At 45.5% G+C, this 25,926-nt stretch overlaps 2 protein-coding genes across 3 annotated transcripts in view; one reads left to right on the top strand and one right to left on the bottom strand.

Annotated features, from left to right (window-relative positions):
* Positions 1–181: 181 nt before the first annotated feature.
* ZNF511 (zinc finger protein 511) lies at positions 182–6,978 on the bottom strand. Of its 2 annotated transcripts, none has more exons than XM_030486170.1 (7): positions 6,786–6,978; positions 6,555–6,628; positions 5,064–5,265; positions 4,783–4,907; positions 4,058–4,240; positions 2,228–2,299; positions 182–1,521 (listed from the first exon to the last, which is right to left on the bottom strand). In XM_030486170.1, the coding sequence occupies exons 1-6, from the start codon at positions 6,942–6,944 to the stop codon at positions 2,230–2,232; spliced, it is 813 nt and encodes a 270-aa protein (XP_030342030.1). In that variant the 5' UTR covers positions 6,945–6,978; the 3' UTR covers positions 182–1,521; positions 2,228–2,229. The 2 variants fall into 2 exon arrangements, with proteins under 2 accessions (XP_030342030.1, XP_030342031.1); XM_030486171.1 differs by having other exon boundaries at positions 2,215–2,299.
* Positions 6,979–6,983: 5 nt separating this feature from the next.
* The window catches only part of TUBGCP2 (tubulin gamma complex associated protein 2), a 32,781-nt gene continuing 13,838 nt past the window's right edge, over positions 6,984–25,926 (top strand). The window contains 19 exon segments of the mRNA XM_030486236.1: positions 6,984–7,041; positions 9,375–9,538; positions 10,571–10,699; positions 11,016–11,192; positions 13,610–13,769; positions 14,842–15,049; positions 16,112–16,311; positions 17,274–17,326; positions 17,328–17,381; positions 17,383–17,463; positions 19,108–19,132; positions 19,248–19,324; positions 19,326–19,432; positions 21,386–21,566; positions 22,238–22,410; positions 23,795–23,816; positions 23,818–23,919; positions 24,160–24,164; positions 25,312–25,432. Of these exon segments, the coding sequence (XP_030342096.1) occupies positions 9,389–9,538; positions 10,571–10,699; positions 11,016–11,192; positions 13,610–13,769; positions 14,842–15,049; positions 16,112–16,311; positions 17,274–17,326; positions 17,328–17,381; positions 17,383–17,463; positions 19,108–19,132; positions 19,248–19,324; positions 19,326–19,432; positions 21,386–21,566; positions 22,238–22,410; positions 23,795–23,816; positions 23,818–23,919; positions 24,160–24,164; positions 25,312–25,432 (2,025 nt within the window). The 5' untranslated portion in view covers positions 6,984–7,041; positions 9,375–9,388.

Raw genomic sequence — 25,926 nt, forward strand, 5'->3', positions numbered from 1 at the left:
GACTTCCAGCTGGTCCCTGCTTCTGCTCCCTGCTTGCAGAGTGCATTTAGTCATGGGTCATTTATGGAGAGGTCAGAAACACAGCTGTTTGCTTTACTGTCAAATATGGGGATGCACATGCCTATGCTCTGGAAAAAGTTGGTGACCCAGGAGAAAGTTATTGAGTCAAGAGCCCTGAGGCTGTAATTGCAATATTCATTTTGTAATTAATCTCTGGACCTGAAGTCTAGGAAAAGGGAAAAAGGGAATTTCCAGGTGGAAACTTAGGACTTAAACTCAGAAGGGGAAGCAGACTGGACTGCTCTTTGTACCATCACTGGCCAAAGGCTGCGGGGATCTCCAGTGACGTGATGCCTGCTTCCAATCTCCAGTTATTCTAGCGTGGGGAAAGAAGCCTCACTAGGGGCTTCCAGTGTTGGAAAGTGATTTTTGGTCATTGCTGGTCACTGCTGATAGATGTCCCTGTGCAGACATGTGGCAGGCATGTCAGGGTGGTGGCCACAACGGTGGTGACAGAGCCTGGTGTTCCCTGTCCTGTACCATGGACTGTCTCTGGGGGACCAGCAACAGCAGGAGGCGAGGCCGGACCTCCTGGACAGAGGCAGGCCTGCCAGAGACAGCTCTCTGGAGGCTGAGGAACAAGGATTAGGGCCAGGCAAGCTGGCTGAGTTTTAAACACAGCAAAGCATTTTAAAACTGACAGGAAAATCTCTGTAAGCATCATTCCCTGCTCCTATTTACAAGGATTTTTCAAAGCCCTTTTTATCCTTTGTTCCAGCCGGAGAGGGGGAAGGGAGAAAAGCAATCATAGATCCTAAGCTTCTCGGATAAACGTCATTCCTGCAACCTCCTTTTTTTTTCCCCTTTATGGATCATTTTGAAAGTGACATAGTTCAACAGGACCAGAGACCTGGCTCTGTGTTTCCTATCAATCTTTTGCTCTGGCAGGATGAGACTAAAAAGGAAGAAAAGACAAGAGGAAAAATAACCTCCACCTCAACCTGATTTTGGGGGTCTTTGGAGCAAAGGGAGGTTCATTTGTCACATCTGACTCTGCCTGGGCTTCAAGACAGCATTTAAATTCTCTACAAAGTAATTTTGTAAAAATTCCTTTTATTTATACACCTAGTTGGAAGACACTTCATTTTAATTCCCTGTGGAAATGAGCTGCAGGGCACCAGAATGCTTCTCCTGGCCTAGGCAGGAGTGCATTGGCAGGGAGAGCAGACTTCAGCAAGATGCAAGTCAGAATTAAGGACCAATGCCTTTTTTTTCCCCCCATTTTCTTTTTGTCAGTGGTTCCAGCTTCTGTACAATCATAGATTTTGTCTTGGAATTCCCTGAATCCATTTCTTCCCCCAAAAGGAAAAAATCAAGAAGATAATCCTGTGTAGGCTCAGCTGCAGCAGCCAACTTCCTCTCACCGTCCCACCGCTGAGGTCCACCAGTGCTCTGCTGCAGTCTTAGACTCTTTGTGTGAGTTCAACCTGCCCCATGTCTCAAGGGCTGTACTTGCTGGAGCTTTAAAAGAAAAAAAGAAAATGAAAGAACGTAATTAAAATAATGAATTGTTGTAATCTCCTTTGCTCTTCCTCTGGATTTTATTTTGCTACTCCCCTGTGCAACCATGGCTGGCAGGGAAGTGTGACAACCTGCCCCTAGGCCAGGGAGGGGATGCAGGGCTTCCTGCGGGAAGAGGGAACACTGTGTTTTGCTCGGTGTTATCCCTCCTGCATTTCTGACAGCGATTCCTTTCAAAGCCTGTGGGATCCCTGCAGCTGCCTGGAGTTTCAGAACAGCATTTGCCATTTCGCAAGCTCAGGCGAGATGTGACCACCTATCCAGAAAGCCACTGCTGCCCAGAGCAGTCCTGGCACTGATGAGGGACAGAAACTCACAACACAGAGGCAGAAGAATTTATTTGTAGTTTGATTTCAGAGGGGATCAGAAAAGAGAGTACTGTGCCTCAGGAAGGGTAAAGCATGGGTCAGCTCTGAAATGCTGCCTAAGGGAGATGGTATGGAGACAGGAAGGGACTGTAGCAAAGCACCTCTCAACGTGTATCCCAAACTGTTGCCACACAACTCCTGTTTTCACCCTTCTGCCTTCCCTCTATGGAGTGGGACCCCTGCACACACTGCAAGTGTCCCCACTCAGCTATGGTGCCAACGTCTGCAGGCAGCAGCGGCTGGTGCCTTCTTGTCTTGCACAAACCTGCTGCACTGACCTTCAGACTTTCTTCCTTGGTCCTTTAAATCCTCGGGTAGCACCTTGTCCAAAGCAAATTGTGGATGGGATCCTGGAAAGGCAGACATGCTGTAATACACATCAACACCCCACCTCTCACAGCATCAATAGAATGCTTTATGCCTTTTGTAGCACTTCAAACTCTCAAGAGTGGGAAGAGGAAGGTATTGGAGGAGCAGGACACCTAAATCACCAAAGTGTAATTCAAAAAATGGGTAAAATACTGGTCTGCTTTCCTGTTTATTCCTCACATTTATGTTCTGGAGGCCTCCAGAGTGTAAGGTGTTAGAAAATGCAATATGCCACTGGGCAGTGTCAGTGGGATTTTGTGGAAGCATATGACTGTGAAAAGCAGGAGAGAAGAAACAGCAGTATAAGCACGGCCTTTCAGCAGCCAACTCTCCTTTTGACCTGCAGCATCACATCAAATTCAAGGGATGGTTTCTTTTGGGTTTATAAGCTGTTAATGCTGGACAAGGCAGTGAAGCTTAAAATGTCACTGTGGCGGCTTCTTAGGGACAGGATTTTGTCAGGCAAACCATGACATACAAAAGACCCCACTGGCTGTAGTGCGTTGTGAGCACTTCCAGACTCCATGACTCAGCAGAAAGCCCTGAAGCAGTAAGGCTCACCTCATTTTACACAAGCAGAGCTGACAGCAGGGAAAGCATTAGGACAGCAGGGAAAACAAGAGGACAGAAGCAGGTTTCCCTGCATGGCACTCCAGTACAGTTGTGGGCTCATCATACTGCTTCCCGACTGCCAGCGTGCCACAGATGTGGCAAACTCAAACCAGAAGAATCCTTTTGCTAACTGGAATAGTTCAGGCAATACCATATTAACCTTTATGCTGAGAGATGATTAAAATGATGAATAAAATGACACCGATCTGGGAAGAGGCTGGTGACCTGTATGTTATATGGGTTTTATAGCACATGATGAGGGGGAGAGGGACTCTTCATCAAGGACTGTAGTGATAAAGACAAGGGATAATGGGTTTAAACTGAAACAGGGGAAGTTCAGGTTAGATATAACGAAGAAGTTCTTTACTGTGAGGGTTGCCCAGAGAAGCTGTGGCTGCCCCATCTCTGGCAGTGTTCAAGGCCAGGCTGGACAGAGCCTTGGGTGACAAGGTCTAGGGTGAGGCGTCCCTGCCCGTGGCAGGGGGTTGGAACTGGATGATCTTAAGGTCCCTTCCAACCCATACTGTTCTATGATTCTGTGATTTCAAAAGTCAAGCCAGCATTAGGCAATTCAGTTTCAACCTTCTGCTAAGATTTTATGTTTAAAACAAAAAAAAAAACAACCCAAAAGCAAACCACCAAACCCAGCAATGCTGCTCTGGCTTTGCAAAATCTAAGATTCAGAGTAGGACGTTCACCTGCTCTATTCGTGCCTTGTCCTGCACCTGCATGGGAGCACAGACAGCTCCAGTGAAATGCACCAGCTCAGCCCCTAGTCAGCCAGGATGGAAAGTGTTATAAATCTCAACAAAATTTGTTGGAGTATTTTGGGACAGAGTTCTTACCTTCACACCCACAGCATTCTGCTGTACCCTGGGAAAAGATCACGGGTTGGCAGACTAACAGGACCTTATTGACACAGCTTTCACAGGGTATGCACACTCTGCCCTTCCTCACACTTTCCTCTTTCAAAAATGGTTTTTAAAACATACATGGAAATCCTACCTCTTTTATCTTCAACACAGAAACACCCTGAGCTGTGCTGCACTAAGCACTGCAAAATGCAATGAAGATGGCTATAGTCCCACTCCAGAGTTTTTTTGCCTATGGAGGCCAACAGTACCGACCTGGATTTATAGAGGCGTTTCTCTGGCAATGAGGAGCCAGGGCTGGCTGCAGGCTCAGGGATCTCCATGCTCTCACTGGGCCCTATTTCCATGGGGTCCACTTGGAATTGCTCCGTCTCCACAATCATATCCATTGGCATGCTGGCATCCTGCTTTGTGGGACTGTTCGTGTGCTTGGGGCCACTGCAGAGAAAATATTACACCCTTCCTCAATAGTTGTCATTTATTTCTTTGGGGCTTAGAGAGTATTTAATGATGAAACAGGTCAAGTCCAATTTGGGTGCACAAACCACTGGGAACAGCCAAAAAGCTGCTGGGGAGCTGAGTAATAGGCTTGTGTGAGTTTCTACCAAGTATTCAGGGTGGATGTATTACAGCACACAGCTTTGTGCAAAGGTTCTTTTCTTCAGTTCATAAAGTGTAACTCATTCTATGGGCTTGATTCCCTAAAAGAAACATGCACAAACTGACAGAAAGATGCTGAGATTTGCATTTACACTTGAGATGGCACAAAGGAAGCAGAGCCTGGAGCCACCCAGGAAGGGAAAGAAGACACATTTCAACATTAAGATGAAGTAAAACATTGCCACATGCAAGTTTATCTGCTTAATTTCTGAACCTCTGAGAACATAAACTTGCTTACTCTGCAAAGGGAATGCCATGGCAGAGAAGCACATCACCTCTACAGGTAAAAACCATTTGTGCCACTGCAGTTCTGCAGTTACCTTTTCACTTTCTTCGGTTTATCAAACCGAAAGTCAGCAGGATAAAGGTGAACAGTGACCAAGTGATCCTTTCTGTCCTTGCTGCTCTTGAACTTCTCTGCACAGCCTTCTACCAAGCACTTGTACTGGAAGGCAGGGGAAAAATGAAAAAAGACATAATGGGAAAAGGCCAGAAGTGTCAGCTGGGGACACGCGTATCCTTCCCAAATGGTCATTCTTTAAGGGTGCCAGCCCCGACCATGCACACCAACCCGGGCAAAGGGCTGTGCACAGCAACATACCATGTTTTGCTTTTCAGCCATTATCTGGAAGAGTGAGTCATGCCACTCCAAGATGTGGATATCCAGGAGATGCCAGGATGGAAAGGAGCGCTTGCAGAAGGAGCAGACGTTCCTGTGCAGCGTGTTGTAGTGGTGCTCGTAGCCTTCCAGTGTGTCAAAGACCTGGCAGCACCCAGAGATGTGGCAACTGAATTCAGACACCCTGCAGGGAAATTACAGCATCCATGCCTTAAATTAAATTAGAGCCTCAATTTAAGCTGCATATATCCCTCCAGTGACTATATTTGCTTGTGGCATTTTTTGTGAATAATACTTAAATTAAGCACAAGGTGTAATAGAATGAAGATTACAATGGTGCTGGCAGTTGGAAACTCTTTATTTGCTGTTATGGCTTGAGCATCGTATATATTATCATCCTGTGATGTGGTGCTTCGATTAAGAATAAACCACAGGCAGCAATGCGTGAAACAAGCTGTTGGACTTGAAAGTTGCTGCTACGGGTTAGAACTGTAGGATAACCCCACGCAAACCTCAACTTCCTCTATTTTATATACAAGAGCAGGTTTTACAGCAAGACGATCTTCCCCCAGGCTCAGCCTTCCAACTGAGGCTGTCTGTACCACACGGCTCTCCCACTGGTTTTTACTGGGTAAATAACCTGCCACTTAAATCCTCTTGTTTAGCTAGAATCCCAATTTTCAGACATATTATAGATGCCTTCCTGTTTGGGAACTCTCAGAGAAATGCCACGGTATCCAACAAACACAAGAAGGAAATATCTAGACAGACAGCTGACTGCAGCACAAAATCACAGAATGATTTGGGTTGGAAAGGACCTTAAAGCTCATACAGCTCCAACCCCCTGCCATGGGCGAGAACGCCTCACGCTAGACCATGTTGCCCAAGGCTCTGTCTAACCTGGCCTTGAACACTGCCAGGGATGGAGCATTCACCACTTCTCTGGGCACCCTGTGCCAGCGCCTCACCACCCTCACAGTAAAGAACTTCTTCGTTATATCTAACCTGAACTTCGCCTGTTTAAGTTTGAACCCATCACGCCTTGTCCTGTCGCTACAGCTCCTGATGAAGAGTTCCTCCCCGGTATCCTTGTAGCCTCCTTCAGATACTGGAAGCTGCTCTGAGGTCTCCACACAGCTTCTCTTCTCCAGGTGGAACAGCTCCCAGAAGTTCAAAGGAAGCTGTGGCTGCCCCATCCCTGGCAGTGTTCAAGGCCAGGTTGGACACAGGGGCTTGGTGCAACCTGCTCTAGTGGAAGGTGTCCCTGCCTGTGGCAGGGGGTTGGAACTGGATGAGCTTTTAAGGTCAAAACCAGTCTGTGATCTATGATTGTGTCCCCAAAGACAATGTTTGCACTGGTACCTGTCCGAGCCTGGCACCCGCACACTACCAGCGGTTGGAGTTCACACCAACAGTGCTGCTCACCAACGGCAGGCACAAACTATGCAGCGCATCCGCTGCCGTCTCACTTACTTGGGTCTCTCCGCCACCTCGCCGAGGCTGGTGAGGACCCCCTGGAGGTAGAGGTGCCTGTGAACGTCCCCATCCTGGGAGAGGAGAGGAGAGAGAGGCGGTGGGCAGGCCGGCCTGCGCCCGCGGAGCGAGCCCTTCTCCACAGAGACAGGCCGCGCCGGGGCGGGGGGGCTCTGCGGGAGCGCGGCCGCTGCCTTCCGCACCGACCGGGCCCGGGGGGCAGCCGCTCACCTCGAAGAGCGGGTGGTGGGGGCCGAGGCGGAGGCGGCGGGGAGCGAACGTGAAGGGCGGCAGTGGAGGGGCGGGATCAAGAGACGACAGCGGCGGGGCGGGGGACGGCAGCGGCGCCTCCCGCAGGCGGCGGCGCAGCCCGGGCGGCAGCTGCAGCATCGGAGCCTGGGGCCCGGCGGAAGCGGCGCTGGGCGCAGGCGTGGAGCGCGCTTCCGGCCGGCGGCGGCGGCGGCGGCGGGAGCTTCCCGGCGGGCAGGTAGGGCCGGTGCCGCGGGGCCGGTGCCAGAGCCCTGGTGCCGGTCCCGGCTCCTGTCCCGGTCCGGCTTGGAGCCGCCGCGGGGCCGGGGAAGGCGCGCCGCTCCCCCGGGTAAACCGGTGCGGGATGGGCAGGAAGCAGTGGGTCCCACCGCGGCACCCCGGCGGGTTCTCCGTCCTGGCCCTGCCGCCAGCAGGGCTGATGTCTCGGCTGCAGCAGGTCGCTGGGGGCTGTGTCCGGGCATCCTCCTTGGGATGGGGACCCCGCACCGCTCCCGGTCCCATCCCAGGCACACGCCGCTCGCACGGACACGGGCTGTTTCCTTGGGGCCGGGCAGGGTTCCTGTGCCCCTGGGGCTCCCGCTGTGCCGCCCCGAGCAGAGTGCGGTGTCGGCGTCTCCAGGGAACCCTTGGGGCAGGGGGAGGTACCGTTGGGGCCTGCTGAGCAAGCCCTGCTCCCCCGGCCTCGCCTCCGTTGTTACAGCCTTGAACCCTGGTGCCTTCAGCAGCCGGAGGGGGAACTGGAGGTTGTTACTGGTGCCGATGCCCGTTGCTGGGGCTGGTGACTTTTGACGTGTGCTTAGGCAGGCAGGGTGACAGGAGGGATGGCTTTGGACAAGGTCATGCATCCCATAACAGAATGCTGGAGTGGGACTCTTCATTAGGGACTGTAGTGTCAGGACAAGGGGTGATGGGTTCAAACTTAAACAGGCGAAGTTCAGGTTAGATATAACGAAGAAGTTCTTTACTGTGAGGGTGGTGAGGCGCTGGCACAGGGTGCCCAGAGAAGTGGTGAATGCTCCATCCCTGGCAGTGTTCACGGCCAGATTAGACAGAGCCTTGGGCAACATGGTCTAGTGTGAGGCGTTCTCGCCCATGGCAGGGCATTGGAGCTGTATGAGCTTTAAGGTCCTTTCCAACCCCAACCATTCTATAATTCTCTGAGGGGTTCATGGCTGGGGGTTATGGTGACTGTGCATGGGCATCTTGACAGGCTGGAGAAGCGGGCTCACAGAAACAGTAAGGAACTGGAAATAATGCAAATGCTGAGTCTTTGGGGACACAGACTGGTTTGGGTTGGAAGGGACCCTAAAGCTCATACAGTTCCAACTCCCTGCCACAGGCAGGGGACATTCCACTAGAGCAGATTGCTCCAAGCCCCGTCCAGCCTGTCCTTGAAGGAGCACACCTGCAAGAAGAAAGTGACCTGGAGGTCTTACAAGCCAGTTCTCACTGGTGTTAGCAAGGACATAGCCAGTAGGTAAAGCGAAGGGAACACCTCGTTTGTGGCACCACATCCAAAATGCTCTGGCCAGTCTATGTCCTCCCTTGTGAGAGACTTACAAAGTGGAGTAAGCCCAGGGAGGCCCTGGCCATGCAGGGTGGAGGCCAGGGCACAGGAGAGGCTACAGGAGCTGGGCTTGCTCAGCCAGGGACAAGGAGGCAAAGAGGGATCCAATGGCATTTCTCCCTGCTCAAAGGGATCCTGGAGATGCTGGGGCCAGACTGCTCAGAGGGCCACAGAGGCACTGGCATGGGCTGCAACAGAGGAAACACCGGTTGGATGTTAGGAAAAGGTGTTTCCATGTGAGGATCAGGGCCCCAAGTGGTGGCGGAATCTCAATCTTTAGAGACATTTAAGCTTGGACTGGAGAAAGCCCTGCAGAGCATGTTCTAATTTGGCTCAGTTTTGGTTGGAGACTTGCGCTTGCAGAGATCTTTTCCAGCCTAAATGATTCAATGATTTTGGCAAACAGAATGTTTTTCCATATGCTTGGTATTCTGCATCTCTGTAGGCTGTTACATTAAATTCCATACTTGCACGATGCCTCAGTCAGACTCTTAGTTCTGCAGCCAGTATTTCAATAAATGTGCAGAATTTGGTGCTTGCCTATTAACAAAATAGGCAGCAATATAGAATATAAAGACCCATAAACTTGGAAAAACTGCATTTGAATGGCTTCAGAAGCAGCAGGATGGGCAGGCTGCTGGAGCCAGCAGTTCCAGCTGTGTCTGCAGTCTGTCAGTACAAAAACCAGCACTTTTTTATGATGACTCAGTGACTTTTCCACCACCGGTGTGATTTTGAGACTGAAAAATCTGCTGGCTCACCTCCCTTATCACCGTGGTTTGTACCAGTATAGTTAAATCAGGCATGATAAGAGATACCTCTGCTTTGTTTGCACAAGTTGCAAACAAAACGTATTCCTTTGTTCCAGTCAAGTCTTGTAGCATACCCTGCAGGCTCATCATGTAGTCAGGAAACGTTCGTGTGGGTATATTTTCATTTGCAGCAGCAAAATAACATGGCACCTTCTCCCACATTGCTCGTAGCCTCAGGTGGGAGTATGAGCGAGTTCCGCATTCACCATGATGTCAATGAGTTGCTCAGCCTGCTGCATGTTCATGGAGGGGAAGGAGCTGAAGTCTACATTGATCTTCTGCAGAAGAATCGAACACCATACGTTACCACGGCTGTCTCTGCACACAGCGTGAAGGTAAGTGTTGGTACGCTGTAATCACAGCCGAGATGCATTTCAGACCTTACCAGTGGGCAGAGGGACTCCTGAGGCAGCATGTTTCCTTTGCAGTCCTTGATAGAGGTTCCATCAGCTCTGAGAGCATGCTCCTCCCTAAAGAGAAATTCAAGATAAAGATTCCTCAGTGTGATTTCCATCCAACTGAGAGATCTGGGCTTGTTCAGCCTGGAGAAGGCTTTGGGGAGATCTTAGAGCAGCTCCAGTGCCTAAAGGGGCTATAAGAAACCTGGAGAGGAGCTTTGGGCAAGGGCCTGTAGGGACAGGACAAGGGGGAATGGCGTTAACCTGCCAGAGGAAAGACTGAGATGAGCTCTTAGGCAGAAGTTCTTCCCTGTGAGGGTGCTGAGGCGCTGGCACAGGGTGCCCAGAGAAGCTGTGGCTGCCCCATCCCTGGCAGTGTTCAAGGCCAGGTTGGACACAGGGACTTGGAGCAACCTGCTCTAGTGGAAGGTGTCCCTGCCCATGGCAGGGGCTTGGAACTGGATGAGCTTATGGTGCTTTTGCTGTGCCCCTTAGAGCAGGATCTGTAATCCTTTTGGGCAACAGGCAGTACACCCCACCATCTCAATGGCTCTGCATTGGGCTCAGTCTGGTTTGTTGATGTCTTTCTTGCTAGGGGGGCCCCCAAAGTGGACCCAGTGGCTTCATCAATGCCAAATTCCTTAATAAACCTGATGGTACAAAACTATATTGCTTCAAACTGAGTATGTGCAAAGTGAGCCCTGCTGCAGATCTTGTGCATACCTTCATCTTTTCTTTCCTGCAGTCCCTTCTCTATCACCTGAAGTGCCAGGACCCCCACTCTCCTCCAGCATAATTATTAGTAGGAGACCAGTGCTGCAGCATTCTGTCCAAAACTCATTCCCTGAAGTACTTTGGTGGCAACCACAGCCTGCACCTTGTTGTCTTCCTCCTTGCACAATGTTTCTCTCTTGAATGCTGTACTAATAATATACATTAAATATTTATTATTTATGTGCTGTTTTACAGGTAAAAATAGCAGAGTTCTCTCGAACTCCTGAAGATTTTTTAAAGAAGTATGATGAGCTGAAATCTAAAAATACAAGACATCTTGATTCTTTAGTTTATCTACTGTCAAAACTCACAGAAGACAAAGAGGTTTGTTTCTACTTTAGAATTGGATGTGTTAAAAGTATCCTACAGTATCAGCAATGCAATGATTTTAAGTACAGCAGGCTTTCTGATGATAATGCTCAGCATAGAAATCAATAGATAACCGATTCTAGATCTACTGAATTGTTAAAGCACTATTGAGAATTGCACTATTCTTGGTATAAACCGCTGAGACATGAAAACTGGGACAGAAAGAGCTGTGGTCTGGTTCAGCACAACCATCTTATGGTCATATGTTTTTTGCTTTAGTGTGTGCTGACCAGTGTTCACCAAATCTTTTATTTTTTTCATGTATGTACAGACACTCCAGTATTTGCAACAAAATGCTAAAGAAAGGGCAGAACTTGCAGCAAATGCAGCAACCAGTGGCAGCACAAATTTTTCCATTCCCTCATCTACTTCCAAGATATCTCTGCAGGAGCTTGAGGAGCTACGCAAGCAGCTGGGCAGTGTCACAGCCAACTCCAGTGTACAGCAGGTACTGTCTCTTCCCAAGCTATGAGCACAGTGTCTTTCCCTTCTGCTCATACGTATAGCTGTGCTCTTCACTTTTATCATCTAGTGGAGTTATAAATGTTCCTATATATGCAGTTAATTTAAATTATCTCTCAAAATTTATTAGCCAGATTATATTAAATCTTTGTGCTGTTCTTAATGAAAGTGGCTTTATTCTATTTAAGTCAGTTAAGGTAAGTGAAGTTTAGGCCAAGACAGTTGTAACTGTTGGGGGTTAATGTAATTTCATTTTCCCATTTCAAATAACCACTTTAAGCTGTGCTGATGTTTCATTTTCTGCCTGTGGCAGTGCTTGATTAGGAGCACTATGAGGTGAGGCACTGGCACAGGTTGTGCAGAGAAGCTGAGGCTGCCTCATCCCTGGCAGGGTTCAAGGCCAGGTTGGACACAGGGGCTTGGAGCAACCTGCTCTAGTGGAAGGTGTCCCTGCCCGTGGCAGGGGGTTGGAACTGGGTGGGCTTTAAGGTCCCTTCCAACCCAAACTATTCTATGAGTCTATGATGTGATTTCATTTTGGCAATTTGAGGTAGGAATTGCTTCATGTCTCTGAATTTCCAAGGTGTAACTTTCATGTAGTCCATCTCACTGAACTGTCTCTGTGCTATAGTTCTGCCTTCCATTCACCTGTTCTGTCGATATCCTATCTGGCTCTGTTAGGTTGTATGATCTCCCATACTTACCTCAATGCCTCAGAAGCTTTTGGACTTAGATAGTTTTTTAGTTTGCCCTCTTGTAAGTGTGCATAGTTCATGGAGGTGGTGAGGTCCATTGGAGCTTTTATTCCAACTCATTCCCTGCCATTTAGGAAGATGTAATGGTGGCTGCCCTTCTCCTAAGCAGAACTTATTCATACAGCCATGTTGTATAGAGCCTGGGCTAGAGGGAGATTTTCCATTCCAGGTCTTCTTTAATGATCTGGAGCTCAAGTTGATACAGAAAATGCACACGATGTGTTGATCTTTTAGCCAGTATCTGTGTGTCCAGATTGTGACAGACAAGTAAACTACTATATACTACTTTAAAAGAGGAGTATTTTCTCACTGTATGAGTTTAAGATTTGTAAAGGAGTTCAGGTTGTTTACCTATTTGAAAGACTCAATCCTACACCGAGATCTGCAGTTTTATGTGAAGTTTAGTCACCTTTTGAATTGCTGGCAGCTTAATTGATGCTTCATCCTTTCCTATACCCTCCTATGAGAGTCCTGTTTCTGTTAGGGGAGCAGAGGAAATTCAGGTCTTCTAGCAGATCTCACATACACGGTATGCTTTGAGGAGCCTCTCTGACCTGGGGAGATTGTCTTGGTGTTATGGCAGCAGTGACGCTGCAGCAAATATGCCCAAAACCAGAGCTACTTGGAGGAGTGGTCCCACAGCTTGTTTGAATGCTTGTGATTGATGCTTGTTTGGTGAATTTCAAGACTGGGCAACTCTGAGAATATGAAAGATGGCCAGGGCCAGCCATGGTGTGCATCAGCTACCTCTCACATGTAAGAGTGCCATTCTCTTAAGATGCAAAGCTCACACATATGTTTTTTTCCTGCCAAGTTCCTCTTTCCCTCTCCTTTGAGACCTGTGAGAGTGAAGTAAAATGATGCTGCGCGTATCCCATTTCACATAGGCGTGTGGAGTTTAAGAAATGGCCATTCATAAGCATGTCCCCTGTGTACGCTTGGGGCTGTAAATGTTCGTGTAGGCTGTACATCTCACAAGCCTCTCCAGCTAATAATGAATCTTGCACTCCATTTATTTAGTGTCAGAGACCCAGAGCCAGAGATGGAATGTCTTTCAGTCTTTAAGAGCTCACTTCCTTCGCTGACTCCTATTCAGAGTAAAAAACTACATCATTCTCCAGGTATCTGTGGGTGGATTATCTGGATTGCGTTTGGCACGTAGCTACTCAATAGGCGCTGTGCAGAAATTGAGTTTGGAGGTGTTCGTTAGCCTATCTGCAAGTGGTCCTTGAATCAGGTGTTACTGCTTACTGCTTCTGGAAGGAGTTTGCTGCCCTGTGTGTGGTGCACTTTGTAAACTAGTAAGACGCCTGATGGTTGTGCATATTCCCACTCTGTTCCTGTATGAGTGTGCCCTAGCACCCAGGAGGTGGGGAGGGGTGCTGAAAGGCATTATTTGATGTATCCTCCAACAAAAAGAAGGCCAACTGTATGAAAAAATCACAGGCTACAATACACTAGATGGTATTGGGAGACCAAATCCTACACTGTGCTAGCGAAGCATCAGCTGTTCTACATTCTGTTCTCAAGTTACCAGCTTACAGTCAATTTCTGCTTCAAATTGAAGATTTTTTTGACTTCTGAAGATTTTTTTTTTTGTTTTTTTTTTTTTTTTTTCCTTCTTTCTTTCTCTCTCTTTTTCCAACAGCCTCTTGAGCTTACACGAAAAATCCTCCGAGATAAGCAGAACAAGAAGAATTCTGGTCAGCCCATTCCAGTATTTCCATCCTGGGTGTATGAGAGACCTGCACTTATTGGTGACTTCTTAATTGGCACCAGTTTAAGCACTGACACAACAGTACCTATAGGTATGTCATACACAGGAAAAATGGCATTAACTTTTCATGTTTTGTACTTGTTCAGAAGTGCCATTCAGACTTTGTCACACTCAGGATGAAAGCAAAACTTTGCTCCTTGCACTCTGCAGATGAAGAGCAGGGTTCAAACAAACCCCAAACTTAATTTGTTCACAGTGTTTCTCCTGTGCTGAATTCCAGCCCCACTGTTGATCCATGGGATCTAATCTGTTTGGAGTTTCATAGTCCTTTTTCTCTCTTGAGTTTATGAGCCTTTATGAGCCTTCATAGAATCTTGCTGTAGGAGTATCACATCTGCATTTTCAGCTGAAAAATCTGTAGTCATATCTGACAAGGGAGCATTCATCAATCCACCCGGGTCAATATCCTCTCCAGTAAGACTATAACAACCTCCCCAGTTTGCTCTCTCCTCACCCGAGCAGCAGGGGACTAATCTCTCCCTGTTGTGTTCTAGCTTTAGGCTGAGCTGTTCTTATATATAGTTTCTTATTCACTTGATTATGTTTTGGGTTGAGTCCTTTATGCTTCTTGCAGGGTTGACCAAACTATTCAGAGACACAATTCAAACCATTCAATTTACAGTTCACCTGCAGCTTTTGCAGGGCTAGCATTTCTTTGTGTCTGTATTTGAACTGTTTTTTTGATATTTGAATATTTTGGTGGAGTGGAGGTAGGGGGAGTTAACAAGATCGGAGTTCCTTGGGTCCAGTATAGCTGAGCCCTTTTGGGTGGAAGGATCAGCAGCACAAGCTGAGGGTGATGTTCTCTTGGCCACAGATGTCGGATGTATAGCCCTGTCTGTTTGCTCTGCTTTGGGTATAAATGAGCAAAGGATTCTGTTTTCCTGGAAAGAAAGATGGATGATTTTGGAGTTGAGCCTCACTCAGTCTTATTTCTCTCTATCTTGATTCAGCTTTGCATGATCTTCCTTTGTTCTGTTTGAATGGTAGTATGTCTTCCTTTCAAGCTTCAGGTACTAGACTGAAATTATATGAATGGTCAATCAGGTGGTATTACGGCATGTTCTGATTGTGTTCTTTTTTTGTCTCGTATTTGAAAACAGGTACTTTGCCATTAGCCTCCCAAGAATCTATGATTGTGGAGGACTTGCTGTACGTTCTGATTGGTGTGGATGGAAGATACATCACAGCACAGCCTCTCGTAGGCAGACAGAACCGAGCATTTTCAGTCGATCCAAACTTGGACTTGTCCATCAAAGAGCTGGTGACCAGGATTCTTCCTGTAGCAGCAAGTTACTCTGCTGTCACCAGGTACCTAGCTGACTTGTGTCAAAGGAGGATATTCTCCTTTGAGCATCAGGTTATAGAACAGAGAATCTGTCATTGTGCAGATGTTAACTTCCAAGCTTAATTTAAACCTACGGGGATATAAAGTAAGAATGACAATTGCTTTGAATTGGTTTTAGCTACATTTCTTTTTGCTAGGTTTCTCCTCTCTGCTGCCAATTCACTCTTTCATTCACCTCACCTTTGCTTTGTCTAAATTTGATCTTGGTAAATTCAGGCAAAGTGCAAATAGGATATGTCTGCTTATTCTGGCTCATCCCTTCCCATTCTGCTATGAATTTCTCCATGTTTCCTGCTTTTTGCTCTCCTCTGGACATCCAGGACAGAGATCACCTTTGCATGGTTCTGAGTAAGAGAACCTACTGCTGTCAAGCTTCTCGTAGCTACCTTAATTGTTAAAAGGTCTTAGGATAAGGTACACCTCACCAGTAGGAGATATTTCTTATGTAGATGTCTGCATTTGATTCAAAGTCCCTAAAAGATCAGCAAAGAGAAGCATTTTTAGAATGTGATTCATCCAATCTCTTTTACATGTCTCCTTCCAGATGACTTGTGTTCAGAAGTATCTGTCTCTCTCCACTAACGTGTAGAGCCATCTAAATCTGGTCAGATGAATCCCTGCAGTGGCATGTGGTGTCAAAAGCTAGCAGCAGTGCTTTCCCCACATGTCTGGGTGCATATAGCTTCCTTTTGAGATCTTTTCCTGTCCTCTAATCTGCTGCTTGTGCAAAGATAATCTTGAAAAGCCTGGCTCTCACTTTCTACACAGTGCTTTTCCAAAGAATTCTAGTTCCCCTGCAGCTTGAGAGGAAATGTCTTCCCACAGCTTTCTGTACTAGGAAGTGTGGTGATGGGAAGTAGGGAAGGGGACACAGAGCAGATCTGGAACCTGAAACTCCAGCTGACGACTGGTGCGCTTTCCAACACACAATCTATTTGTGTGCTTGTACAGTGTCCTGAAGAGAAAATTTCTGAATGTGATAGAAGGTGCTTTGCCTAAAAGAGTTTCCATTTTGCTTTTTGCAGGTTTATAGAGGAGAAATCTTCCTTCGAGTATGGACAGGTAAATCATGCTCTGGCTGCTGCAATGCGGACTCTAATCAAGGAATACATGATATTAATTACCCAGCTGGAACATCTTCAGAGACAGGGACTTCTGTCACTGCAGAAACTCTGGTTTTATATCCAGCCCACAATGAGGACCCTGGAGATTCTTGCTTCACTTGGTAAATTTCAGAAATACAGTCATCACATTTTGGGTGCATGACAGTTTCTGAAAACTGTGGCTACAGAGCAGCAATACAGCCAGGGCACGTGTCATTTTAATTTTATATTATATTAAAGAAGAAAGTCAAGGGGAATTGTACTTGTCAGAGCATGGCTCTTCCTTGAGAGCGATGGGCTTTTAGGGTATGTCCGTGCTTTTTACCTTCATAGTCCATGCCTTTCGGATCAGTTGTTTCCACCACTGCTGCCTCTACTCAGCTTCTTTCCAAATGCCTCTCCAGCTGTGTGTGGATGTATAACCACAAACGGATTCAAACAGAAGAAACCCCTGGAAGTTTCTAGTCCAACCCCTTACAGCTACAGCACATTCCTCAGGGCCATGTCCAGGCGAGTCTGGACAGTCCCCAGCGATGGAGATCCCCCATTCCGGGCCCTTTCCCATGACTTCACCGCCTTTTTGTGAACATTTCTTTCTGTATTTCCGACTGGGATTACCCTACCTAAATCCTGATGTTCGAGGTATATGCAGTGTAACAGTTGAGAACAAAGTGCTTTTGAGATCAGAGCAAGTCACTGAAGTGTGTATTTCTTCCATTACTACCTGGAAGGTGGATCTCTATACTTCGTCCCCTCAGCGTAGGAGGCTTTTGGACTTGAAGCCAGCATGTACCTTGTGTCTACCTGAGTTCAGTTCTCCTTTCCTGGAGCGTTGGGTTTTGGTTATTGCTTCTTTAGGTTGTGAATCATTTGGGGTTTTTGTTTCAGGACATTTCAGGATGTAAGCTTTTGGTTGTGTGGTGGAATGGCCTTGCATATTCACAGCAGTGTTCTAGAGCTGACGTGGAGATCTGTGACTTAGGGTGGTCAGCTAATCAAGTGATTACATTTCATTTAAGACCATAGCTTGTGCAATTAATCTGTGTCAGCTTTGTATCTTATATCTAATATTTTTCAATTTTAGCTACCTCTGTGGATAAAGGAGAGTGTATGGGAGGATCTACTCTGAGCTTGCTCCCATGACAAGACATTTAATTACACGGGGGACAGCCAGGCCCAGGAGCTGTGCCTGTAATTTAACCAAGGCAGCCAGTGTACCTTATTTTGAAATTCTGGAAAAGTGGATATATCGAGCATCATTAATGATCCTACAGGTAAAGAACAATTAAGGAATGAAAATGAAATGCAAAAGTTCAGAAATACTGCTCAGGTCTTTGGCTTTTACTTTCTTAGTGTACCCATCCCTCTGCTCTGTAAAGTCTGTATAACCTAGGGGCCTGGATGTGGCAGCAGTGAGTAGACAAGGCAGCATTGCAAGGAAGGAGAGCTGCTGAAGCATGTTTAACTACATTTCTTATTTGATTCAGTGTGTATACAGTCAGAGACACTCTTACTTGCTTAATTTTTCCAAATTCAAGGAAATTATATGCAAAAGTCAATAGTACAACAGTTCAAATATGCAATACACTCAAATTCCACCTTATCATGACTGTCCCCCTTTAAGTATTCTCCTCTCACATCCTCATCCTTTTCATGACAAGGGGTGAGCCGTCTTCTCATGGGGCACGAGCGTGATAATTCAGTGAACCTATGTTAAATGTAGTCCACTATATGCTAATCTGATAGTAGCTAACAACGCTTGTCTGAAGTTTCTTGGCTTTCATAGAGTCATTTGAAGCATTTTGCTTTGTTTAATAGATTAGCAGCATTTGTTTCCACATTTTCAAATCCTAAGGGGGGGCAAAACTCAAGATAACTAAAATTAATGCGTTTCCTGATGGTGAGAAGAAAGGAAAAGGCCAGCTTTCCTCACCCTCTACAATGAGAACCAGATCAAAGTTTTAGGACTGGTTTTGTAAACTCTATAAGATTCTGTTTCCGTCATCATTGATTGCAGAATAAGCAGGAACATTCTGCATAAATGCATCTCCTCTTAGTACAAACACCAGACTAATTTCCGGTTCTAGATTGGAATGTGTTTCCTGAGATGTTATTTCTGATAGAATCGTGTTAGCAGTTTTAGCAGGTCCAAAAAAAGTAATCCTCATCTAATAGGCCAAACTCCCTGCTCCTAAAGCATCCTGCTCTTAAGCTGTTCAGTGAGTTCATGGTAGGTAGGAACATTCGAGCTGCAGAAGGAGAAAGATTCAGGCGGACCATATGGACAGTAATCTGGGATCAATAGAGTAGCTACTGTTGTTCAGCAACAGATTCCCTCATTCTTTGCAGAAAAATGGCTGACAAAAATCACTAAGCACGAGGTAGGTTAAAGATATGCTTCGTGATGTAAGCAGCGAATCTTGAGACAAGCATTACCATTTTTTGTGTAAAGATAGAAATGTCATCGTGTATTTTGTCAGTTTTATCGGGTTTGTCCATACCAAACCTTTTCAGAGGAATACGAAAAACTCAGACTTGTAAAGTAATCCCAATTCCCTATAAATAACACATGTGGGAAAGGAGTCCAGCAGCAAACAGGACCTTTTTTAATGCTCTGTTTCATGGGTACAGTTTTCTAGCAGCTAGCTAGATGGAGCTAGACAACTGAGGTTTGAATATGCTGAGTTTTAATTGGGTTGTTTAAATGAAGCTTGCAACATGATGGCTACCATTTTGCTCTCTTTTCTAAGTACAAACCCCTCCAAAAAGCTACTTCTGAAGCGCAGCACCAGATCTTGAAAGTTTCTGTCTATCTGCAGAGATGTTTTGCCACCACTGGAAAACAAAACTATTTTTAAATCCCTCCTTAAATCTGATCCTAGGTGCCTAATTTAAAATTCTGTATTATCTTTTGAAAGGTGTCTAAATCCTTTCCAGCTTTTGGTAAAGAATTTAAGTGCAAACGTCTCACAGCATCTTCTTCTCTTGAAGATAGTGGTTTGAAAGTTTTCCCTGTTGGATGTACAGAAATAGGTCATTCTTTCTTTTTTGCTTCTAGGAAAATACTTAAATGTTGTGCGAGAATGTGGCCGTGATGTTACCTGCCCTGTGGCTAAAGAGGTCATCTATACTTTAAAAAGAGCGAGCATATGTGGAACAAATAGAAAAAGCATATTAACCTATGGCTAGCAAAGTTCTTCTGGATTTCCTAATGGAGGAGAAAGAGCTGGTGGCTCATCTAAGGTTTGATTCATTTTACTAAATGCATGTTAAATACATTGGTTCTGAGAGTGAACATAAGTTTTTTGAAGTTAGCCTGCTTTTCTTGTGTTATTATTAATGTGTAGTCTCTACTTCCATTAGAAGAGATGACCTGAAAAAGTAAGATTTGGGTTTTTTCCTGAATTAAAACAGAAAGAGAAGTGTAAAATTCTAGAAATGTTGGGTGGGAAGGGTATCTGGGCATCTCTAGTCCAAGTTCCTTGTAAGGCTGTTGCCAAAACTAGGTCAGGGCAGTTGTGGCTTTGCCTAGCCCAGTCCCAAAACCCACCCTCAGGTATGGAAGTCCCCTGCCTCTCTCATGACTTGTCCTATGCTTGTCACTCCCACCCAGGAAAGGAGTTTCGTATGTCACCTGGTATGATCAAGAAGAGTTTAATGTGAATAAGAAATAGTTGGATATTAAGCACCTTGCCAAATAAGTGCCCTGGTTATTGTTCATTCAAACATAAGTATCTGCAATAGAGTAAGCGTATTAGCCCTAAGTTCCAGTACAGGGTTTTTCTAAACATCGTCCTTTTCTAAAGTTCATTTTAATAACTTGGTTTTTGATTCTCGTAACACATTCAGCTGATTGCAAATGCAGGTGCATTCTGCATGCAAACTCTAGCTTCCTTGTGTGAATCAAGCTTTTAGTTTATTACCATCTTCAGAAAACAGTAAAACCAGGACTTCCTGATTTCATGAAAAGTTGAGAGCTGTCTGAAACCTGCCAGTCATTAAAGAGATTCTTCCTAGCCCTGCTAATGACTGTCATCTCTCCAAGCCTTTTTTGCTTAATAGGAATGCTCAAGAGACACTGGATTCTGAAGTTCTGGTGGCACATGTCCTCTCTTGGGCCATCTCCCTCAGTGTAGTTTCAGTTTAAGGTGGTGTTCAGCCTGTTCAGCTGGGGTTGATGACTATGACCTCCTCATCTTTGAAATAGGGTCTTTGCTAGGTCATTCAGCAGCTGTCCTGTGTATAAATGATCTGCTAGGGTGCAAGTGCAGGGGCAGCTGGTTGAAGAGGAAGCTACTGAGTTTCCAGTGTATGGGTGGACTTTGAGGGCTGAAGTGGGATGTTTGTGATTAAACCCCAGGGAACTATGATAGATACCACTTCTCCTCAGTTAAGCAGCAGTACTAACTCTCTCTCCTCTGTCCCAGAAACATTGGTTGGAAGGGACCAACAACCTCGGCAGATCTGTAGTTCAGCCTCCTGCTTGAAGTGGGATTGTCACCAGCATTAGTTCAGGTTTTTATTTGGGTTTACACTCTAGGGTTTCTCAGTGGTGAATATCTTGTTCCCTTACCTCTTGTGTCCTCAGTTAACCACTGACACTGTCATGACTTCCTGATAACTGGGGGAGTTTCCTCGGTTCAAAAGAGTAATGACAGTCAGGGAAGCAGAGGGGCTGAGCATCATCCCAAATTGACAGTAATCAGGAGTCTGCAACCATCTTGTGTTAAGGATATGCTGGTCCTAGTTTTGCTTTGAAAGTTGCAGTTACCAGTTACTTCTCTGAGTTATTTCCAAGCTCCTGGCCCATTGCAGTTAATTCCCTGGTGCCAAGTGAAAACTAAAGTTTATGCATCCTACTGTAGCAGAAGTCAACACAAGTACCTGAGTACATAAAAAATCAGCACAGATACTTGTTCATTCAGAGTTCAGGATTCCGTATTGGCAACTGAATTGGCAACTGCCTCTTGGATGGATCTGCATGTATCCTGACTGAGGTGGTAGGGAGGAGAACGCATGCATAAGAGTAGTCTCCAAATTGGTTATTTGTGGCAGTATGTTCTCCATGAAGAGGAACATTTTGTGGTCAAAGCCAGCAGGCTGGCTGAATTGATTGCTTTTGTTCCTTTAGGTTTAATATGGATTAACTTGGCCTTTTAAAAACATAATCAATTGTCCCTTCATTTTCTTGAGCAGATCTATAAAACATTATTTCCTGATGGATCAAGGGGACTTTTTTGTTCACTTCATGGATCTCACAGAAGAGGAACTTAAGAAGCCTGTAGATGACATCATAACCACGAGGCTAGAGGCTCTGCTTGAGTTAGCCCTGCGAATGAGCACAGCCAACACAGATCCTTTCAAGGATGATTTAAAGGTAAGAGTGTATGTAAGCAGAAGGTAATTCAATTTGAGAAGAAGGCTTGCCATGATTTGGGAAGACCAGTGTGCCTCTAAGAACCTGCTGAATGTACAGTGAAGGAAAAGAGAATTGATGGCTATCCTTTTGTCATCCTTCTCTGGGTTAAGTCCTGTTTCGTCCAGATTGGCAACAGGAAGCATCTACCCTGGCTGTGTTTTCTTTCTGGTTTCTTGAACATGGAGGAGGTGCTTTTGGGTGGCCTCAGGATAAAGTGGAAGCTGTGGTGTGTCTCTCATGCTTGTTCTCAGCTTGGGTGCTCACTTTGGAGTACAAGAGAATACCTGATTAGAAGACCTGCCTATTAATGATTGTGTCTTTTACAGATGTGAAGCAGCACAGGCTGTGCTGGGGGGTGTGAGATCTGAATAAGGAGGCTGAGAGCAAGGGGAGAGTGATCAGTGGAGCAGCATGTTGTATGCTGATTGTTAACCCACTACAGCAACACTGCTCTGGTGTCTGTCTGCTGCTCCATTACAGACTTACACCATTTACTATTGCTTTCTAGGTTGGTCTGATGACTTGAGAAATGACTCTGATAATTTGCACTTCTGCCACGTCTGTTGCTATGCAATAGTTGTGAGTATCCTGTGGCTTCATTTTTTTTTACCCCTGCTCTTCCTTTATAGATTGACTTGATGCCCCATGACCTCATTACACAGCTCTTGAGAGTATTGGCTATAGAAACAAAACAGGAGAAGGCTATTATCAGTGCAGATCCCACAGAGCTCACTCTAAGTGGTTTGGAAGCATTTTCCTTTGACTACATTGTTAAATGGCCTCTGTCCCTTATTATAAACAGGTAAGATATCAATCCACTGAAGGCATAAAAGGCAAAAGCTTTTGCATAGGAGTGAAGTACGTTTCCACACAGCAAAATATTGGAAAGTCTGTATCTTTAAAAGTGATGTTACAAGTTGCTGACTAGTGGAATGCTAAGAATTGCAAAGGAATGCTTTTGTGGTGTTTAGCCCTGCTTGCTCCACTTGTAGACTATGGAATATGGATAGTAGGGTTCTACTGAAGACACAAAGGCATGCTTGAAAAGTCGAACTTTGATTTCAAATGCTGGGAAGAGAGCTCAAAGGATGTTTCCTCAGCCTGCTCCTTGATTTTACTTGTGACTGGTCACCCAGTTTTCGTTTGTCCATGGCTTTCTGAAGTATCTTCGTCAAGAACATGAACTCTCACAGGAGGATTTCCATCCAAGAGTCAAACATTTCTCAAATGTAGAGAGTGGTAAAAATGCACTTTCTGGTATCCCTGGTTGCACACTAGAAGGATAAAGGCTGTTGCTAGAATTGCTACTGCAAGCTATTTTGCATTTAATTGAGTTGTGAGGGACTAAATGGTTCATTTTTCTGCAGGGATTTGCCTCCTGTTTCCCTGGAGAAACACTGTCAAACTCTGTGAGCCAGGGCAATGGGACAAGCAGTGTTAGATTAGCAGGGTGACAAATGTGGAATTGTTTAACACCAACAATTAGTTTGTCTCTTAATTTCCCCTTTAAAGAAGCAGTTGACACAGTGGGACTTTTCTAGTGACATGATGCTTTTGAAATTTTATCTCTTTCTTCCAGAGTGACTGTGTTAGCTCTGATGGTAGCTATGGAAGTGAAAATAGTATTTGGTAAGGTTTCATGAACTGTATCGACTGGAGCTCTGTAGACACCTACACTGAAGTGTCTGAACACAGACCTGAATCCAGTCCCTGAAGCTATAAATAAGCATCCCCATCTGCTTCTGACAGTGCATTGCTGTTGGGGTAATGCTGCCTGTAGCTTGGTTACAGCTTTTTCTTCATCTTTTTGGAGAATCCTGGTGAATTGTTTTGCTGATTGTAACTGTCTTAGTGCAGTGGGTACATGAGCTCAGGCTTTCTGCCCTTTGTCCCAGCATCTATGTGAGTGACCTTCCTGCAGGTAGCTCGAGGGAATTGAAGAAGGAGGCTGGTGATGTACCAGCTGGCAGGAAATACAGAGGAGGGACTCCTTGGAGAGAAATTCTTTGGGTTGGCAACAAATGTGATTTTTTTCCTTTGGTTTGAATTGTTTCAGTGTGGATCCATGTAGCTGAAGGTGTAGGGAACATATTTTGTAATGTCTTTTTGCCTTTGAGCAGCCTTAGCCTTCATCTGTCAATCAGAACAGGGGCTTAATCTGGATGGGTTTTCTCCTTTCTTTCCAGGAAGGCTCTGACAAGATACCAAGATGCTTTTCAGACACATGTTCTATTGCAAACATGTGGAAAGACAGTTGTGCAATGTTTGGATCAGCAATAAGACGGCCAAGCATTCTCCCTACATTCAGCTAGTGGTATGACCTTTTTTTCTCCCGGATCAGATGCGAAGGTTTGGTTTTCCTTCTTGCTAGTTAGATACGTTGTGACATGGATCAGATCATTTTTGGTGTGAAAACGATCCTTACAAATTTCTTACAGGCTGAGAGAGGTCAAAATATAACATTTTAGGTGTCAGTAGGAAGTATCTGATCAATAATCTTTGTGCTGCTCAGCTCGTTCCTCTTTGTTGACATGTAGTTTTGAAAAGGAAGAGGTGGTCTTTAGGGTTAGCTCATTATACACTGAACTGTTACAGCAGAGGACATCTGTTCGCATATAATCTTGGTCACTACTTTAGCATCAGCAAGATTAGTAAGCGCCCCAGTAGTTTAAAAGCAACATCCTTCTATTCTGGCCAGACCACTAGCAAGGACCTGTGACCTTCACACAGCTTGATTGATATTTGGCGTGATGCAGATTGAGTAAGGTAAAAATGGAGGGGTGTTTTGCCAGCAAATCATTCTATTTTGTTCCACGTGTGAGAGTAGATTTTAATATTTGGATCTGCACTCCAGGTTGCTGGAGGTACCCGTCTGGAGAGTGAGGCAGACCCCAGCGCTGTGAGGTAGTACCTTTTGCCTTGCCAGTGGCACTTCCTTGTCACAAGTTAACAGTGCCTCACCTTAGCCAACAGAACTGTAGCTCTGGTCCTCCTAGAATTGTGGAGGTGTTAGCGGAAGAGATCTGTGAGGGTCTCTAGTCCAACCTCCAGCTCACAGGACAACCGAGATCAGCAGGGGACGGGGCAGCTGTGGTTGAAAACCCCTATGGTAGGTATGCCCCACCTCTCTGTCCCAGTTTGCTGAAGTCAGTTCTTAGTTTGCCATCACAGAGCCTGCATAAATCAACATTGAAAGAACCTCTATATAATCCCACTGTTCTGTTTTTAAGGTGAAATTGCAATTAAATACCTTAGATAACAGGTGATTTGGTTAAATATTTGGATCCCCTGAACATACTGATGCAAGGCATCATTTCTAAGTGTTCATTTAACAAGTAAGGCTGGAAAACATTTATCTTCTTCAATTCTGCCCTGCTAATGAGTGCATGTTTTGCTCGATAGTTACGCTAATCTAATTGCTTTAATATTTAATGTTAACATTTTAGTTGAATATAAGCAAATATTCAAAGTAATTGTCCAGCCTATGACAGGTTCAAAATTCCTGCGTCTAGTAATTGAGGGAAAGCCAGTTGAATATGTGGAAAACAGAGATGGTTTGCATTGACTTTATAATCCCTCTCACGCTGCAGCACTGAATTTGCCAGGACAGAAATATTTAGCTCTGCTTGACTGTGCAAGCCTGGTGATAGTTCTCCATGGCATTTGCTAGCTCTCAGTTGTGTGGGTGTGATTTCTCCCCTAGGTTTGCTGGTGCTTTCACACTGCGGCAGCGGATGCTGAATTTTGTACAGAATATCCAGTATTACATGATGTTTGAAGTGATGGAGCCAACATGGCACATTCTTGAGAAGAACCTGAAGTTGGTGAGTGTGTGTGTGCTTGGGAGAAGTCAGAACAGAAGTCTTAAGTTAACAAATTTGCTATAGGGAAAAAATGCCTAATGCAGGTGTCTTAGTTTTGTTGGAGGCACTTCAGTATCTGGGAACTGTTCTTATCCTGCTGCAGAGACTGCCGCTGTTCTACATCACCTTTCTGATTTATTAATCATATATCCCTTTCCTGTGCTGCATCTTCCTATCTCTGTCCCGTTCATACTCTGCACCTTGTTATGTGAAGGTGGTGTTCTGCTGAAAAGAAAGAAAACTATGGAAAAGGAAGAAGGATGCAGGGTGCAATGATCATAAACTGGTCCAGATATCTTCAGTTGATTCCTTGGCTGGCTTACAGTGCTCTTCAAAGTCTGTGCTTTCTCTTCCATGAAGCTGCCACAGACTGGCATGTTAGGACTGTCTGTTATAAACAGGCCTTCCTTATTCAAGAGACTATTGCACATGTGTATTCCAACTGCAGAGAGAAC

Source organism: Strigops habroptila, chromosome 5 (assembly GCF_004027225.2).
Source record: "Strigops habroptila isolate Jane chromosome 5, bStrHab1.2.pri, whole genome shotgun sequence".
NCBI lineage: Eukaryota > Metazoa > Chordata > Aves > Psittaciformes > Psittacidae > Strigops > Strigops habroptila.

What these genes read in the sequence shown, in the direction of transcription:
- ZNF511 (XM_030486170.1), bottom strand. Translation starts at nt 6,944, where the DNA reads ATGCTGCAGCTGCCGCCCGGGCTGCGCCGCCGCCTGCGGGAGGCGCCG. An exon ending in GAGGTGGCGGAGAGACCCAA is followed by an intron (nt 5,266 to 6,554) that starts GTAAGTGAGACG and finishes ATTTCCCTGCAG; the next exon opens with GGTGTCTGAATTCAGTTGCC. An exon ending in AAACCGAAGAAAGTGAAAAG is followed by an intron (nt 4,241 to 4,782) that starts GTAACTGCAGAA and finishes TTTTCTCTGCAG; the next exon opens with TGGCCCCAAGCACACGAACA.